This window comes from Cicer arietinum, chromosome 4, assembly GCF_000331145.2.
Source record: "Cicer arietinum cultivar CDC Frontier isolate Library 1 chromosome 4, Cicar.CDCFrontier_v2.0, whole genome shotgun sequence".
In the NCBI taxonomy this organism is placed as follows: domain Eukaryota; kingdom Viridiplantae; phylum Streptophyta; class Magnoliopsida; order Fabales; family Fabaceae; genus Cicer; species Cicer arietinum.
In genome coordinates, this window is record NC_021163.2 from 10,741,232 (window position 1) to 10,757,800 (window position 16,569).

At 29.1% G+C, this 16,569-nt stretch overlaps 2 protein-coding genes across 3 annotated transcripts; both read right to left on the reverse strand.

Moving 5' to 3' along the window:
* Positions 1-1,730: 1,730 nt before the first annotated feature.
* On the reverse strand, positions 1,731-7,667 carry LOC101496525 (protein-tyrosine-phosphatase PTP1). 2 transcript variants are annotated; one of them, XM_004496328.4, is made up of 9 exons: positions 6,699-7,667; positions 6,517-6,613; positions 5,823-5,905; positions 5,554-5,694; positions 5,333-5,464; positions 4,471-4,619; positions 4,253-4,394; positions 2,222-2,299; positions 1,731-2,026 (listed from the first exon to the last, which is right to left on the reverse strand). In XM_004496328.4, exons 1-8 carry the CDS (start codon positions 6,882-6,884, stop codon positions 2,234-2,236), a joined length of 996 nt encoding a protein of 331 aa, XP_004496385.1. In that variant the 5' UTR covers positions 6,885-7,667; the 3' UTR covers positions 1,731-2,026; positions 2,222-2,233. The 2 variants fall into 2 exon arrangements, 1 of the variants encoding a protein (XP_004496385.1); XR_189662.4 differs by lacking the exon at positions 1,731-2,026 and having other exon boundaries at positions 4,253-4,389.
* A 45-nt stretch (positions 7,668-7,712) lies between these two features.
* Positions 7,713-8,543, reverse strand: LOC101497185 (uncharacterized). The gene has a single exon (XM_004496329.4). It carries the CDS (start codon positions 8,523-8,525, stop codon positions 7,878-7,880), a length of 648 nt encoding a protein of 215 aa, XP_004496386.1. The 5' UTR covers positions 8,526-8,543; the 3' UTR covers positions 7,713-7,877.
* Positions 8,544-16,569: the final 8,026 nt, after the last annotated feature.

The following is a 16,569-nucleotide window of genomic DNA, read 5'->3' on the forward strand; positions in this document are numbered from 1 at the left end:
ATTATTCTTTTTGAGACATTGTTTCTTAATAATTGTTAAACCACATTATCTTTTTCTTTAAAATTTGTATTTTCAAATTTATAAAATAATCATTTAAAGATTGTCAACTAATGTAATTCATTTAACAATTAATTTTGATAAATTTAAACTGTAAGCAAAGATTAAAGAAATACTTTCAATATAGTTTTAGAATTATACTTACTTTAAACATTATATCAATTTAATATTTCTGAATTATTACATAATAAATAATCGAACTCAATACATCAAAATTTAGTATAAATACACATATATTGTGTACTAAATACACATCACATTTTATTTTATTAATTGTTCGCTAGTTTTGTTTAGAAAACATTATAATTGCGTGAGATTTTAATAAAAATTGAGATAAAAGCATCAACTTGTAATATTTTTAATCTTTTATAATAAGTTTCATATACGAGAAGGGCATTTATGTCACAATGACCCAACATTTACATTTTTGCAAACTACATTCAATGACCACAACAAAGATAATTTTCAAGAGTTATTTTTATATGGTCACAAAATCAAATGAATCTTATTTAAACACACACACACAAAAGAAACAATTGTTTCAAACATCAACAAAAAAACAAAATTAGTTTTTTATTATTATTAGAAAAAGTTTAAGCACTATTGATTTACTTCACAAAAACAAGGCAGTTTCATTGGTATTTCCTTCTCAGCACTGAATCAAGCCACATTTTTCACTTCTCAGCAGAAGTAATTCTTAGGAAGTGAAAACAACATTTTCTCCACGACTCCACTCTCAGTTCACATCCAAAACAAGCAAATTTGGATATCTTCACGACAGGATGGGCACAAAGTAACTCAATTGTTGTGTAAAGCACGTCACGTTTTCTCTTACTCGGGCCACTTCAACTAGTCTTTCAACGATCTAAAATATTTAATATGGTACTTTTTCAGGAAATTACTTTGTGAAACTTCGAAGAAATTTCTTGCTGTTTGATGAGGAAACAAAACCAAAAATAGGGGAGGAAACTATTTTTCAATTATTTGCCTTGAACAAGAACATGGACCTTTTGTCAACAAAAAAAATAGAACATGGACCTGTATCTCCCCGATCTATTCCCCCATGTGAAGTTACCCTTGTTAGCTAATCCTACATGGCATTAAGATTTATGGCTAGTCTCTCTTTGATCGAAATATAGCATCTGTGATCTACTCATCTGTAATTTATGGCATTAAGATTAATTTTTTTCTTTATCCATTTTTTGTCCATATCTAGTATAGTTATTGACAGTTTGACACTGGACAACTTCTTGTATTCAATTGGGCAAGTCCGGTTAAAAACTTGAGAGTAGATAGATAGTCAACACTCATCTGGAAAGTTTCAGAATTTGGCATCTAGTCTACATGTCAAATAATGATTCAACAGCTCTTTAACAACCAAGGCCTAGATATTTAGGACCACAGTGTCAACCTACAAGATTGCAGTAGATCAGCTTGAAGCAAATGAAAACGGATTCCCTGTTGTCAAAGATCCCCTACATTCACACAGTTTGCATATCGACGTTATCTAATCTTTTGATCCAACAACTCTAATTTTAAGTCAGCAATAAAATTTTAAAATATTTAAAAAATTAGCTCAAAATATGAAATATGTAGTCTCTAGGGATAAGACACACCTTGCCCTGGTCAACGGGGTAACTACACATGTCACTATGGCACTTGAAGAAAAATAATAAGAGGACAATGGAATTTAGATTATCATGGTCATTAGTATGCTTCTGTTCAACAGAAATGTAGAAATATATTGAAAAATATGCTGATATTTGTAAGATTTCTCCTGCCTGCAAAATTATACATGAACGCAAAAAATAAACAAGTTCAGTGAAAATCATAAAATCTCCAGAATGTTAAAGCTTCTGAGTCAGCTACTGAAAATCATAAGCATAGCAGGACCCAACAAGCACACCGAAGAATAGAGAGTTGGCTTCAGAAGAATGAGGCAAGCAGCTTGACATCCTTTTATCTAGCACTGTATTTACGTCACACAAGACAAAAAGTCAACAAATTAATGAAAGGAACAATTTTAATTTTTAACAATGATATAATAGAATTAATGAAAACAGAAAACCAATGTATAAAACCTATCCTTTATAAAAGGATTTCAGGACCTGAGCGGTTTGTAATATCTGCATAACTACAAATGGAACTGAAGTAAAAGACATACCTTCTACTATCCTTACTGTTGAGATACAAGGTCTTCCAGTTCATCTATGATAGCTTGATAGCAAAAAATGTACTGGTCCTGATAGATTGCAGAAATAGATACGAAAAAGTTCAAAGAGAGTTTATATACAAGGAAATGTCAGATTAGAATAATGGCCGGTGGCGGTAGTGATAAATTAATAAGAAGAACAACAACAATACTAAATTTGCTGAATGGAACAAATAGGGGCACAGGGAAAGATTGTAGGCTCCTGCCTGGGATCGATTCCAAGTGGCTGGAAAACTGAGGCCTACCAACCCAACCAAAAGGCAGGTTGGCAAGAAGACTAGATGTGACCTTATCAGACAGTATGAAGAAATTATTTGGTTATTTAGAAACTATCGTTTTGCTATTAGAGATGTATTTTCAGCCTTAGAAACTTCAAAATGGACAAGTGGGCATAAATAGATACGTGGGTGGCCTCTAAGATGGGCACGGTTTTGCTCAACAACATGTTCATGCAAAAGAGCTTGACTTTGTATCCTCAAGGGACGGAGTTCAAATCCCATGTATGAGATAGTTGTAAAATGGCCATTAGTGCCACTGTTATTAAAATAATATCTCTTTTCCTTTTTCTTTTAAAAAAAAAACAGCAAAGGCACTCTTGAAGAGAGTTGGAGTTGTCCTACATCACCTTCCTTAAGGTTTTCTTTAGTCGCAGCGACATGTCCTCTTGTTTTAAAAAATTTCTTCCCTTATCTTTGATTTTTCATCCATAAGAATTAAGCAAGGGGTAAATATCTATTAAAGAGGGGATATTTTTTTGATGAAATTCAAAACAGGTCTGTAATTTCTGAAATAAGACAAGAGGTTGTGTCATTTTGTTATGAACCCAGAGAGGGAGCATGGAAAATTGAAAGAAATAGAGGAAAACGAAGAACAATTATATTCAATGAATTATGAATGATTAAGAACAGGAGACAGATCTCTCCTAAAACAGTGTGTTCCCTTCACAAAGTATTTATCTTTTCACACAACATCAAATTCACATAATGATTGCTTCCATCCTAATCCTCCCTATTTACCGATTTAAGTAATCATCACAACTAACTAACTAATGGACTAACTACTCTTATTCTGCCCTAATAAATTTGCGCATAAAGAAATTTACTATTTCCACAAGGTCAAAGATTCAAAGAATAATTCATGATATAATAATCCTTGCAGGATACTATTGGGTTCAAGAGACGACCTTGATGTCGATGGATAAATTGTTTTTAGTTGAAAATGCATGATAATTTGGTAGACTGTGCAAGTCCTTGGAAATTAATTTCTCAAGCTTATTACTACCCTTCTCCGTAACCCATGTTTCTTAGAAAGCTTATGGTTGGGACAGCCTCCTCAAATCTTTTCTTTCACCTTAATTTCCTTCTTACTCTACATGAAAACTAGTAGTGGGAGTGGTCTTTCCTAGAAAAAACAACTCTTCTTACATAAATAAAAAGAAAGAGTACCTCCAAATCAGGATAGTACATTTCGTATACTTCCTTCCCTAACCATCCAGCCCAGTTCCTTGCAACAATTATGAGCTTATTGGGTTTTTACTTACTTTGGACACAGATACTAGTAGTAAGAGTTTCCCTTCTGAGTAATAAAAATTGCCTCTTCTTTCAGTGTTATCAATCGAGAATCGCAGAACAATAACGATTTGTTCATATTCCGCTACGCTATAGCGCCACTATCTATGTCTTCTTTATTAACCGAAAGAAAGAAATTGAAAGGATTGCCACTGAAGGAGAACAGAGTTCCTTCAATCCTTAATTTGTAATTGTGTCCTTGCTAAACTACCTAACCTAGTTCCTTGCAACAATCTGGCCTTCATTACCATCAAACAGCATAGGGTACTTCAAAACCTTTTGCCTTCTGATTTAGTTTAGAAATGGAACTTAATTAACATGTGTTATTGTGGTCCAACGATATTCCTGGTATTTCGTGCAAAATCGGTACATTCATTAATCACAATTAAATACATAAATTAGAAAATCCAGCTACCTGGGTCTGAACCATTCCAATACGCTGGGATCTGAACACAGATATTGTGTTAGCAATATCTACTGCAGACATATCACCAGCAAGTATTCGCTGAATTGTGTTGTGAATTGTGCAGTATGTTCCAGTTCTGCCAATACCTGCACTGAGCGAGAGAATTTGTCTCAGGCAAATATGTGTGTTACAATCTTGATGACTACCAAAGAAGGAATGAGATGAACCTGCAGTGCACCACTATTGGGCCAAGGTTTGGTGGCAAATGATATAATCTTTTCAAAATTTCACGCACAGCCAAAGTATCATTTGGAACTCCATGGTCAGGCCACTCAGGATACTGAATATGCAAAACAGATAATGGCGCATTTTCTACCTGCAACAATATCAATCAAAAATTAATATGAACCAAAATGCGGACATCTTGATGATGGAAAGAAACTGAGTCCCTTCCAAAGTCAAAACAAAAACTTACGATGATTTTCTTCTAATTTCGATAAAAGAGGAAGAACAAAGAACCTCTTCCAACATCATTTGGCATGCAGCACATTTAGAAAAAAGAAAAATGAATGAATGTGGATAACTTTTTTTGAATGTAAAAAATAATTGACATGGGAGAATATACAAGTAATACAACTAGGGGGGACAAAAAACATCCTACAAATTAGACAGAAATCAAAAAAATGTGTATTTGTGTGTAGGTGGGTGGAACCACCACTCCTCTGGAATAACTGAGAACAGCTCATCAACCTGTATCCTTAAATTTGGAGTGGCCACTAAGCTTCTGGTGTTACAGAAACACTGTTGAGGGATATTTTATTAAGGAAATCATCCAGATTCAGCACTGAAATGCAGAATATCTAAGAAAAGTTCCGATATCCAAGGCCTAGAGTTGGCTCAGCCGTATTATATTATAACAAAACAAGTATAAACAAAGGCCGGTAAATAGATAAAATAACAATGTTTTGACGGAGGGACCTCCCACCAAATCAATCCTCTCTCCAGCAGAAAAATATCACCCATGCCAATCTGTAAAGAAAGATATCTAACGTAACCAGAAAAATTATAATAAGCGGAGAAGCATCCCACCTCTCTATGGTTAACCTCAAAATGGCGCAGCACTAATGAAGTTTCAGTAGTTTTCGCCCATTTACATGTAAGTGAGATATTGCCTAATTCTCTAGGTCTATCCTCAGCTTGAAAATAATCTCCACACTTCATCTATAAAATAAAAAAGGTGGCAAAAAATATTAATTAAATATGAAGAGGAAAAAAAGAAAATCAATCTCAAAGAAACAAGTGAGAATCACCTTGTAATTGTCGACCAACCTAGTAAGCATCACAATTGCAGGACAGTGATATTGGATAATCATTTCCCAGAAATCCTCATAAGTGTGTGGAAGCGGGCCTTGTGTGGCTAGAAATTCAGATACAGTTCCAGGGGAAGAGGTCTACAGTACAAAAATAGAAAGATGCAATTGCAAGGGTCAGAAAAATTAAGAATACAATACCCCCAAAGTCACCTCAATTAGCTTTTTGGGACCATTATTATCAAACAAAGACAAAAATAAATTTCTACCGATATAAAGCTTGCATTGATATACCCCAGTGCTGCAGACCTATAATCTGAACTGGAATTAAGAACAACCCTGTTCTTATCAACTGAAACAAATAACAATGAAGAAAAAATTAATTTTCTTCAAATACATACTACACAATACAATTAGCACAGTTTGTATAAGCAGCTTAATTGAGTGTTTATCGTATAAGTATTTATGCAAGAGCTATTTCTATAACAAAAGATAAAAAATAGTATAAATTGTTATAATAAACTATAAGCTGATTTAGGGTGCGTTTGTTGCTTTTTGAAACAAAATAATCACTTTATAAAAAAAATTAATCACTTATAAAAGTTTTCAGCTATTTGTTACAGTTTATCAAAAAACTGATAATCTGAAAATAATCTAAAAACTGCTTCAAATGAGAAGTTGTTTAGTAGTTTATCAAAAAAATCATTTTTTATAATGGTTTTTTTTAAAGGTGATTTCCACTCCAAGAGACAAACACAACCCCAGCTACTACTTTTCTTTAAAAGTCTCTAAAAATTTGAATAACAGAATCACTTATTTTATAATCTATAAGAAACAGACCCTTAATGAGCTATCCTAGAGAGCACGTGGAAATAAGCTAAAAATAATTTTACAATTGTTTGTGTTAGGAGATACGCTCAAATAAATTAATGCATGTTTGATATTGGTATATAGTGAAATTACATGGTAAAACATCTGTGTATCGATTTTTGCTGATATTGACAGAATTAAGAGCAACGCTGCATCTTCTCGTCATCTCACTCGGCGTTATCCTGTTCGCCTGAAATCGCAATACAAGAGAAGAGAGTTTGATTTTTAATATTTATTGTTTGAAAATGAAGAAATGAATAGAGATTGGTATGAACCTGCAAGTGAAGAAACTCTTGGGAGATGGTGTGAGGGTTTCGGCGCTTGTCCTTCAACAAAGCGAGTGCTTCCGTGCAGTGCTTGACCTGATCGGAAGTGAGGGAGATTCGGGTGGGGAAATCGGACGACAAATTCAAATTCTCGCGAGAAAATGTGGAGGAGGGAGTTGCGGGATTTCCAGCCATGGCGGGTCTCCGGCGAGGACGGGAGCAGGTAGAAACGAGGTTCCCCAGTTCAACCGTTGAGTGGGGTTTGTGTGATTTGGATTCTCAGTTCACCCTCACTTTCCCATTCTCTTAGTGCCTTTTTGGATATTAAATACGCATTAATCACATATTTATCATATACTCAATTATTTCATTTCACTTCATAATCATAATTATTGATCCAATATTATTTATCTTTTTGTTGAAATTTAGATTATCCGTGTTTCATTTTCTTGATAATTGTGTGGTTAAAGTTAAAATAAAAATTGTACAATCTTAATCATTTCAAGATCGTAAACAGGTTTTTGACTTTGTCAATATTTTAAATAGTTTTTGTTTTTGTAAAATGTTTCTCTTAGATCTTTCTGTCCACTTCTACTTAGTGATAGGTTAAGCTTGTTGGATTCATTAAGTGTCTACTTGGACGACTAATCTTTTTGGTCAACAAATTGATCATTTTTTTCTCTTCAAAAAATAACAATCTCACTCTTCTTCTTCTCAATTTTTCTCCAATCTTTTTCTCTATTATTCCTCCTCCAATATTCTTTAACTTTTAAATTTCTCAAATCTTCTTTAATTGTAAATTTACAATTAACCGGGAATCTTCAAAAGTAACATTGAAAAAATTATTTTTTCTAATGTCGTTTTTCTACTCATCAGAGTAGTGCTCTTGTCTTTGTCATTTTTTATCGTGGATTGAGGAATCACCTTTTCAACAAGGCTTAAGCAAGAAGAATCCATGAACATCACTACTTGCATGAAATATCAAAAAAAAAAAAAAATCAAAAGTTAAACGCATGCAGCAGATTAAAGAGAAGAGCAATAATCATTACTAATATTTCATTAACAAAGCTGACAACAGACACATATGCTTCTAAGCGTTGATTGAGTAGTAAAAGTTGAAGAATAAAAAGAAAAGTAGAAACTGAATTAAACATAACCAACCATATATATTAAAAACATTAAAACATATCATATAAGGAAGTGGGTAGCACAGTTCTGAGGAGGATAATCAAAGTGATGCAGATCAAAAGAAGTTAAACTATGAGCTTTGTGAGCAAGCTTATCAGCAACAGCGTTTGTATCACCAGGAGTCCAAATCAACGAAGCTTGCCAGTGAGGACTATTAAGAACTTCCCTTATGCGACATATAAGAGGATCATTAGATCTACGGCCAGAATTGACCGATATCTCAATCCCTTCATTATCCGTCTTCGCCGTAACTTTCCTCTTCCCTTTTTCCTTTACCCAAATCAAACCTCTTAAAATTGCTTCCTTCTCTGTTTCGTCTTCTCTTAAATTTGGATTCAGCTTCTGAGCGAAGCCGCATAGCCATTTTCCTGATGAGTCGGTTAGAACTCCGCCACACCCGGCTGATGGAATCTGGCGCAGAAGCGAACCGTCTACGTTTAGTATCACTTCCTCATCGGCGTGTACTCTGACTGCTGCCACGTCAGCATCGGCTTGTTTTAGGAGACTCATGTATAAGCCACCAGCTACTGCTGCTGTTGCGGCGGCTGCGCCGGCTACTTTAAAAAACGTTGACGCCCACCCTCCTCCTCCTCCTCCTTCTTCTCCTTCATTGCTGTCGTTGTCATTGTTTCTCCTCCCTCCACTCATCTTCTTTCTACTGATTGATTCGTTGCTCTTGATTCTAATTTATAACCAACTCAAAAGTTAAACGCATGCAGCAGATTAAAGAGAAGAGCAATAATCATTACTAATATTTCATTAACAAAGCTGACAACAGACACATATGCTTCTAAGCGTTGATTGAGTAGTAAAAGTTGAAGAATAAAAAGAAAAGTAGAAACTGAATTAAACATAACCAACCATATATATTAAAAACATTAAAACATATCATATAAGGAAGTGGGTAGCACAGTTCTGAGGAGGATAATCAAAGTGATGCAGATCAAAAGAAGTTAAACTATGAGCTTTGTGAGCAAGCTTATCAGCAACAGCGTTTGTATCACCAGGAGTCCAAATCAACGAAGCTTGCCAGTGAGGACTATTAAGAACTTCCCTTATGCGACATATAAGAGGATCATTAGATCTACGGCCAGAATTGACCGATATCTCAATCCCTTCATTATCCGTCTTCGCCGTAACTTTCCTCTTCCCTTTTTCCTTTACCCAAATCAAACCTCTTAAAATTGCTTCCTTCTCTGTTTCGTCTTCTCTTAAATTTGGATTCAGCTTCTGAGCGAAGCCGCATAGCCATTTTCCTGATGAGTCGGTTAGAACTCCGCCACACCCGGCTGATGGAATCTGGCGCAGAAGCGAACCGTCTACGTTTAGTATCACTTCCTCATCGGCGTGTACTCTGACTGCTGCCACGTCAGCATCGGCTTGTTTTAGGAGACTCATGTATAAGCCACCAGCTACTGCTGCTGTTGCGGCGGCTGCGCCGGCTACTTTAAAAAACGTTGACGCCCACCCTCCTCCTCCTCCTCCTTCTTCTCCTTCATTGCTGTCGTTGTCATTGTTTCTCCTCCCTCCACTCATCTTCTTTCTACTGATTGATTCGTTGCTCTTGATTCTAATTTATAACCAACTTTCAAACTCTTCATTATAATTATTTCACAATAAAATAAATATAATACTATTTTTACTAAATTATTATTAGTTGCTATGGTATAATGTATTCAATGTGGTACAAATAGTATTAATTAAATTTAATTGGATTTTTATATTTTAATTTAATTAATTCATAATATTAGTTCTTTTATTTTAAAATTAAAATACTTTGTCTTTTTTTTTATATTTTACAAATAAAAAATTTGGATCTCATGTATTTTAATCAACGTAATATATATTATAATGATGTTGAATAATTAATATTCATAAAAATGTAATAAAATATTCTAAAAACTTTTAATTTTAATTTATAAAATTATTTATTTTTATGATTTAATAAATAATATATAAATAATTAATGTATGTATATGATTATATATCGTGATTGTATGTTACTTTTAAAATATCTTAAACTATTATTCTTTATATAAAAAATCTAAAGAGAGAAAAAAAAATGTCATATTTTGAAATAGAGGGTTTAATTTCGTTAAATTGTAAAAATAAAAAATCAAAATTACATTTAATCATATTAAGTAAAGGATACCATTGTAAAAAAGTATATTAGAAATTAAAATAGTTATTCATAATCACAACAAATTATTTTTACATACTAGTAATAGTAGTATAACGGAGATATTATAATTTATAAGCAACTTTCACCTTTTGCACGAATATTAAATCTGTATTTGTAAAATTGATATTAATTAAAAGTATTTTAAATATAAAGTGACTTATATTTAAATATAAAATAAATTTAACAATAAATTTCCAATAAAAATCACATTTAAACTCAAAATTTATAAATCATATCATAATGTTATCATGAATTATGTTGGAAAACATCCAAATATCCAAATATGTCATTTATCAACTTTACAACTTCAAAGTTAATTTTAAACCCTTCCAAAATTGAATTCAAAAATACACACAAAAAAATACTAATTTTTGATAAAAATAGAGTTGTGGTGACCAAAATAACCTCAACCTTCCTATTAACTGCATTTTTAGCAGCATCTAGCTACCTAGGTACTCTAAGATCTTCCATGCAACCGAATATTTCAATTTCCTTGAAGCTGCCTTTAGATATTCCCCATAAAAAATTTGAGTGCCAACAAATGTAACCAATGAAATTACAACATGCTTGGGAAGTTTAATCCAATAGGTTAATTTTTCTTATGTAGATTCCTACGTATGAATGCATTAAATAAGCGAGTAGTACGGGTGATGTTATTGGTAGTTGTACAAATAATTAGTAATAGAGTATAAAGAAAAATTATAATTAAAAAAGTAAATATATTTTAGTTGGTAATCATTGACTTTTATTTATATTTAAAGCCAAAAATATATAAATACTTTTGATTATAGTATTTATTTGTAGATGATGCTAACATGTACAATAAGAACATAAATTTTAAGAATACGATGTTTTTATTGAAAAATATAAATTTTAAAATCAAATTGATATATTTAAATTATTAATTTACATGTTAGTTTTTCCTTTTATCTATAATTGATTAGAGCAAATGTGTATTTTTTTATGGATAGATCAAGTGTATATTTTTTAATTATTGAGTTGTATTAAGATAAGACATCTTTGCATAGTGGAAATTATATTATTATTATTTATATTTTTTATCACCAAGTTTTCTTTCAATATTTTAAAATGAATAGAGTGGAGCTGAATAAAATAGAACATAATGAAATAGAATAATCGAAATAGAATATATATTTCACTCAATAGTTTATATATTTAAAAAATGGAAGGTAACACATTTTCTATTCTATTATTTGGAAAGTGAATGAAATGAATTATAATATTTTTATTCTATTTTTCCTTTTTCTTTTTTGTAAAAGCATACTATTATTATATAGAACTAAAATATATTATTTAAAATAAGATTGTTTAGAATTCGAATTTTTATGTGATTTAATTTCATTTTTTGTCCCTCTATTATTACTAATTAATTCACGAAATTAATAATCTATTTTAAAATTTAACAGTTTTAGTTATTTTTCCATATTTTTAAACTAAAAAAAATTATAATTTAATCTTTTTTTAATGACGTGACATGCAACTATATGATATAAAATATCTAGATATATTAATTATTTATATATTATTAATTAAATTAAAAATATGAAAAAGTTATAAAGTTGAAATATAAATTTTTATGATGTTTTATTCAAATGATATTAATGTAATTATTATACATCATTGTATAATATATCACGTTATTTCAAATATTTTACGTCATCATTTTTTTAACTAAAAAATCAAACAGAGAATAATAACTGTCACTTTTAAAATAAAAAATCAATTTTGTAAATCGATAAAAATAAAGAACTAAAAATGCAATTAAATTTTTTATTTCAAATAATTTCAATGCTCACTTCATAGACGAATGATAGTTTTACTATGGGGTGGCTTGGCTACCTTTTTTTTTATTTTTTTAATAAGTTTGTATATTTTTATATTTAAATACTTTAAATATGTTTATTTGTAAAAAATTAGCCTAAATGCAACAAATAAAAAATTATTAATAAATTGATAGTCTTATTTTTTACTTTATCAATCTTTACAACAACTAAAAATAAAACTCCCTCAACCATAAAAATTCTAAAAATAAGACTCATAAATATAATAGATGGTATTTTTCTCGCTAATAATTTAATTATTTACATCGAAAAAATAAAACTCATAATCTATTTAAAACAACAAAATCAATTATAATACGATTTTAACTATTTTAAATAACTATTATGAGTAATTATTTTATTTGTGGTGTTTAGTTTACATTATATAAGTAAAAAATATTATGAATTTATTTTGCTTGTTAGGTAGTTTAAATATCATAATTTCAAAGAAAAATAAAAAATAAAAATACATATATATATTTGTCTCTTCATAAAGTTATAGTAAGTTTGGCCACTGATTAAGTTGGATAAATGTTCATGCTCCCTTAATCTTAACTTTTGTTGCTTAATTGCACAATTAATTAAGAGTTGATAGCTCTTTGGGATCTTCAATGTGACTAAATTCCGAAGCAACCCGGCCTTCTTCTTTTCAGTATCTATAATAATACAACGGTTGAACATTACTATTAAAAAAGTAATAGGAGTGAAGGGGTCGTTCGCTTGGTTCAGCTTTTGCGGTAAAAGTGACCGCAAGTAGAATTGTGTATGATTCATTGTTTTTAAAAAATTAAATTATATCTATTTTAAGATTAATATATGAATTTATATTTATAGTTAAATTTATTATTTAATTTAAAATTAATTATAAAATTAGTTATAGTTAAATAATTAGTCTTTAGTTAAACAATCGGTTTTAAAAAAATTAATTTTAAAATTGATTTTTTTTCAAAATAGGTTAAAATTTGTTTATTTTTTAATATTTATTTTTAAAAAATTATTTATTCATAGTTTAAAAACCGGTTATTTTAAAAAAAATTGATTATTTTTACAAAACGAAAGCTCAATAAACAATATACATCAACCATACAATTGTTTTTTCTTGTGATTAAAATTGAACATGTTCAATTACTTGCAATAACTTGTGATTAATATTGATTTATTACTAACTTTATCAACACCACCGATTTTGATTCATACTAGTTCAATAAATTGTTTATTACTAAAACCGTAGAAAATACAAACACTTTAAAACTTATTGTATCAAATTTAACAATTACTACACCATAATAAAACCGCAGAAAATACAAATACTTAGTTTGCTTCTAATACCGAAATGGACACCACCACCACAAGATTTAATAAATTTAAAATATCTAATAAAATTATATTAAGAAATTTAAGAAATTATATTTAAAATATTTAGTCTATTATATTTTAGTCATTCTCAATAAATATTAAATTTTTTAATTAATTAACTAGTTATCATACATTATGATTGATTAGTAATAAGCAATTGATTAAATGAATTAGTAATAAATTGTCGAAAAATGTTGTTGAAAGATGAAACATCTGTAGAATGACGGCAAAATTATAATTATTTTAGAGATTTATGATTTTTGGGAGTTGAGTGAATAAAAAAAAATCCAAATATAAATAGATATCCAACTGATTGATAAATAAATCGAATTATAACTATATTATTTTAATTAAATATTTAAAATAAATTTAAATCTCACTTTGAATTTCAACCTTCCAACCAAATTTTTTAATCACTCAATCGCTGCAAGGGCGTTGGCCTATGATGTGTTATGAAAAGCGGAGAAAGATTCGCTGTTGTGTCTAGAGTTTAACGGGTTAAGTAAAAAATGGTGCTATTAGATGGAATGAGTTTTTTCATGTTTTATTTCACTCTTGTTTTTTACAAAACTAAACAGCTTCATACCACTTCATTATATCAGATGTCATTAGCAAAACAAAATCTTACGAAATTCATTCGAGTGATTTTTTATTTAGATTTATTTATAATAAAATATAAACAAAAATAAATTACACAAAATTGTATATTTATGATTAATTTGATAAGGCCAAAAAGTAAACATATGTCAGATAGTTTACGGTATTTAAGTTAACAACAGTTTTATTTAGTTATTATTTTTTCTTTCACGAGGATATAATTGTTTTTTTTTCAAACTAATAACATTTTTGATAAGCTAAAATAGTAACATTTGAACTTACAATGTATATTTAATTGTTTTATTCTATTTTTACTCTTACTACAAATTATAACTTTTTAAATATTAATTAAAATATATTTTTACACAATTTTATATTTTTTGTTCGCTAATTTCATCAAACACTACAAATTAAATCACCTAGTTTATTAAATATTACTTATCATTAACTTATGTGCTATTTGTTATTTTTGCTAAACAAAACCTTAGTATAAAATGGATTAAATACGCTAACTTTTTTTACACATTTTGTTTGTATCTCGTCACATAGTATCTCACAAGGACATGAGTGATGGATTTTTAATAATTATAGTAGACATATTTTATATCATATCTATATAATAAGAAATTATATTATCATGAATGATGTACCTATGAGATTTAAAATATCACCATTGAGCGAACACATATGAGTGGTGAACTAGACCTGTCATTTTTCTTTGTTTTTTCTATCAACAGTTGGAAAATTAATTTAAACAAAATTTAAATAAAATAATCTTTTAATTATTTTTTTAGAAATTTCTAAAGAAAAGAAAAGTATTTTTAAAAGTAAATATGGGATTTTTGTAATTTTATAAAAATGTTAACGTGGTATTGAATTATTTAAAATTAAACTAAAAATTTCACATGAGAGTAATAGATATTGACATATCATTAAAATTAAAATACAAATAAAGAGAGGATCAAGAAAAATACTTACTTGAGAATAAACATACATAAATACTATTTTGACACATTCACACAAAAATATATATAATCACTACGCGAAAAACTGCATTTTACAGCGCTTTTTTTAATCTATTTACAGCGTTTTTTTAAAAAAACAAGCGTTGTAAATGATATAACAACGCTTTTAACAAAACGTTATAAAACATGTAAATATAATGCGCGCTTGTTATGCACATTTTACAGTGCTTTTACAACAAAGCGCTGTAAAATGCACACCCATTATAAGTAAGTTGATTTTGCGGTGACTAAAACTGATTTTAAGTAAGTTGATTTTGTAAAATTGATATTAGTTAAAAGTATGTTAAATATTAAAGTGATTTATATTTAAATATAAAATAAATTTAATAATAAACTTTAAATAAAAATTATGTTTAAATTCAAAATTTATAAATCATAACATAAAGTTATCATGAATTATGTTCGAACTAAATATCCAAATATGTCATTTATCAACTTTACAACTTCAAAGTTAATTTTAAACCCTTCCAAAATTGAATTTAAAAATACACACAAAAAAAAATTACTAATTTTTGATAAAAATTGAGTTGTTGTGACCAAAATAACCTCAACCTTCCTATTAACTGCATTTTTAAGCAGCACCTAGCTACCTAGGTACTCTAACATCTTCCATGCAACCGAATGTTTCAATTTCCTTGAAGCTGCCTTTAGATATTCCCCATAAAAAATTTGGGTGCCAACAAATGTGACCAATTAAATTACAGCATGCTTGGAAAGTTTAATCCATAGGTTAATTTTTCTTATGTAGATTCCTAGATTCCTCCGTATGAATGCATTAAATAAGCGAGAAGTACGGGTGATGTTATTGGTAGTTGTACAAATAATTAGTAATAGAATATAAAGAAAAATTATAATTAAAAAATAAATATATTTTAGTTGGTAATCATTGACTTTTATATATATTTAAAGCCAAAAATATATAAATACTTTTGATTATAAATAAGTTGGAGGAAGTATTTATTTATAGATGATGCTAACATGTACAATAAGAACATATATTTTAAGAATAGATCAAGTGTGTATTTTTTAATAATTCAGTTGTATTAAGATAGGAAATCTTTGCATAATAGAAACTATATTATTATTTATTACAATTTGGATTTTTTATTACCAAGTTCTCTTGGATATTTTAAAATGAATGGAGTGGGGTACAATAAAACATAACGAAATGAAGTAAAATGGATCGAAATGGATTATATATTTCACTTAATAATTTATATATTTAATAATTGAAGGAAACAAATTTTTAAGTTTAATTGCAGTTATAGTCCCTCTATTATTATCAATTAACGAAAATGATATCCTATTTTAAAAGTCGACAGTTTTGGTCTGTCCCTCATATTTGTAAACTAAAAATTACGGTTAACAAATTTTTAATTACATAACATAAAGTTATATGATATAAAATCATCTAAATGCAATAATTATTTATAAGTCATTAATTAAATTAAAAATATGAAGAAAAAAATCAATTTTGAAAGCTAAATCTTTACTATGTTTTATTATAATTTCATGAGTGTTAATCATTTTACATTATCGTATCATATGTCACATTATTTAAAACATATCATGTCTTTTTAGTTAAAAAATTCGAAAGAGATACCAAAACTGTCAACTTTTAAAATAGGAGATTAATTTCGTGAATTAGTAAAAATAAAATGACTTAAATTGCAATTAAGCCAATTTTCTAT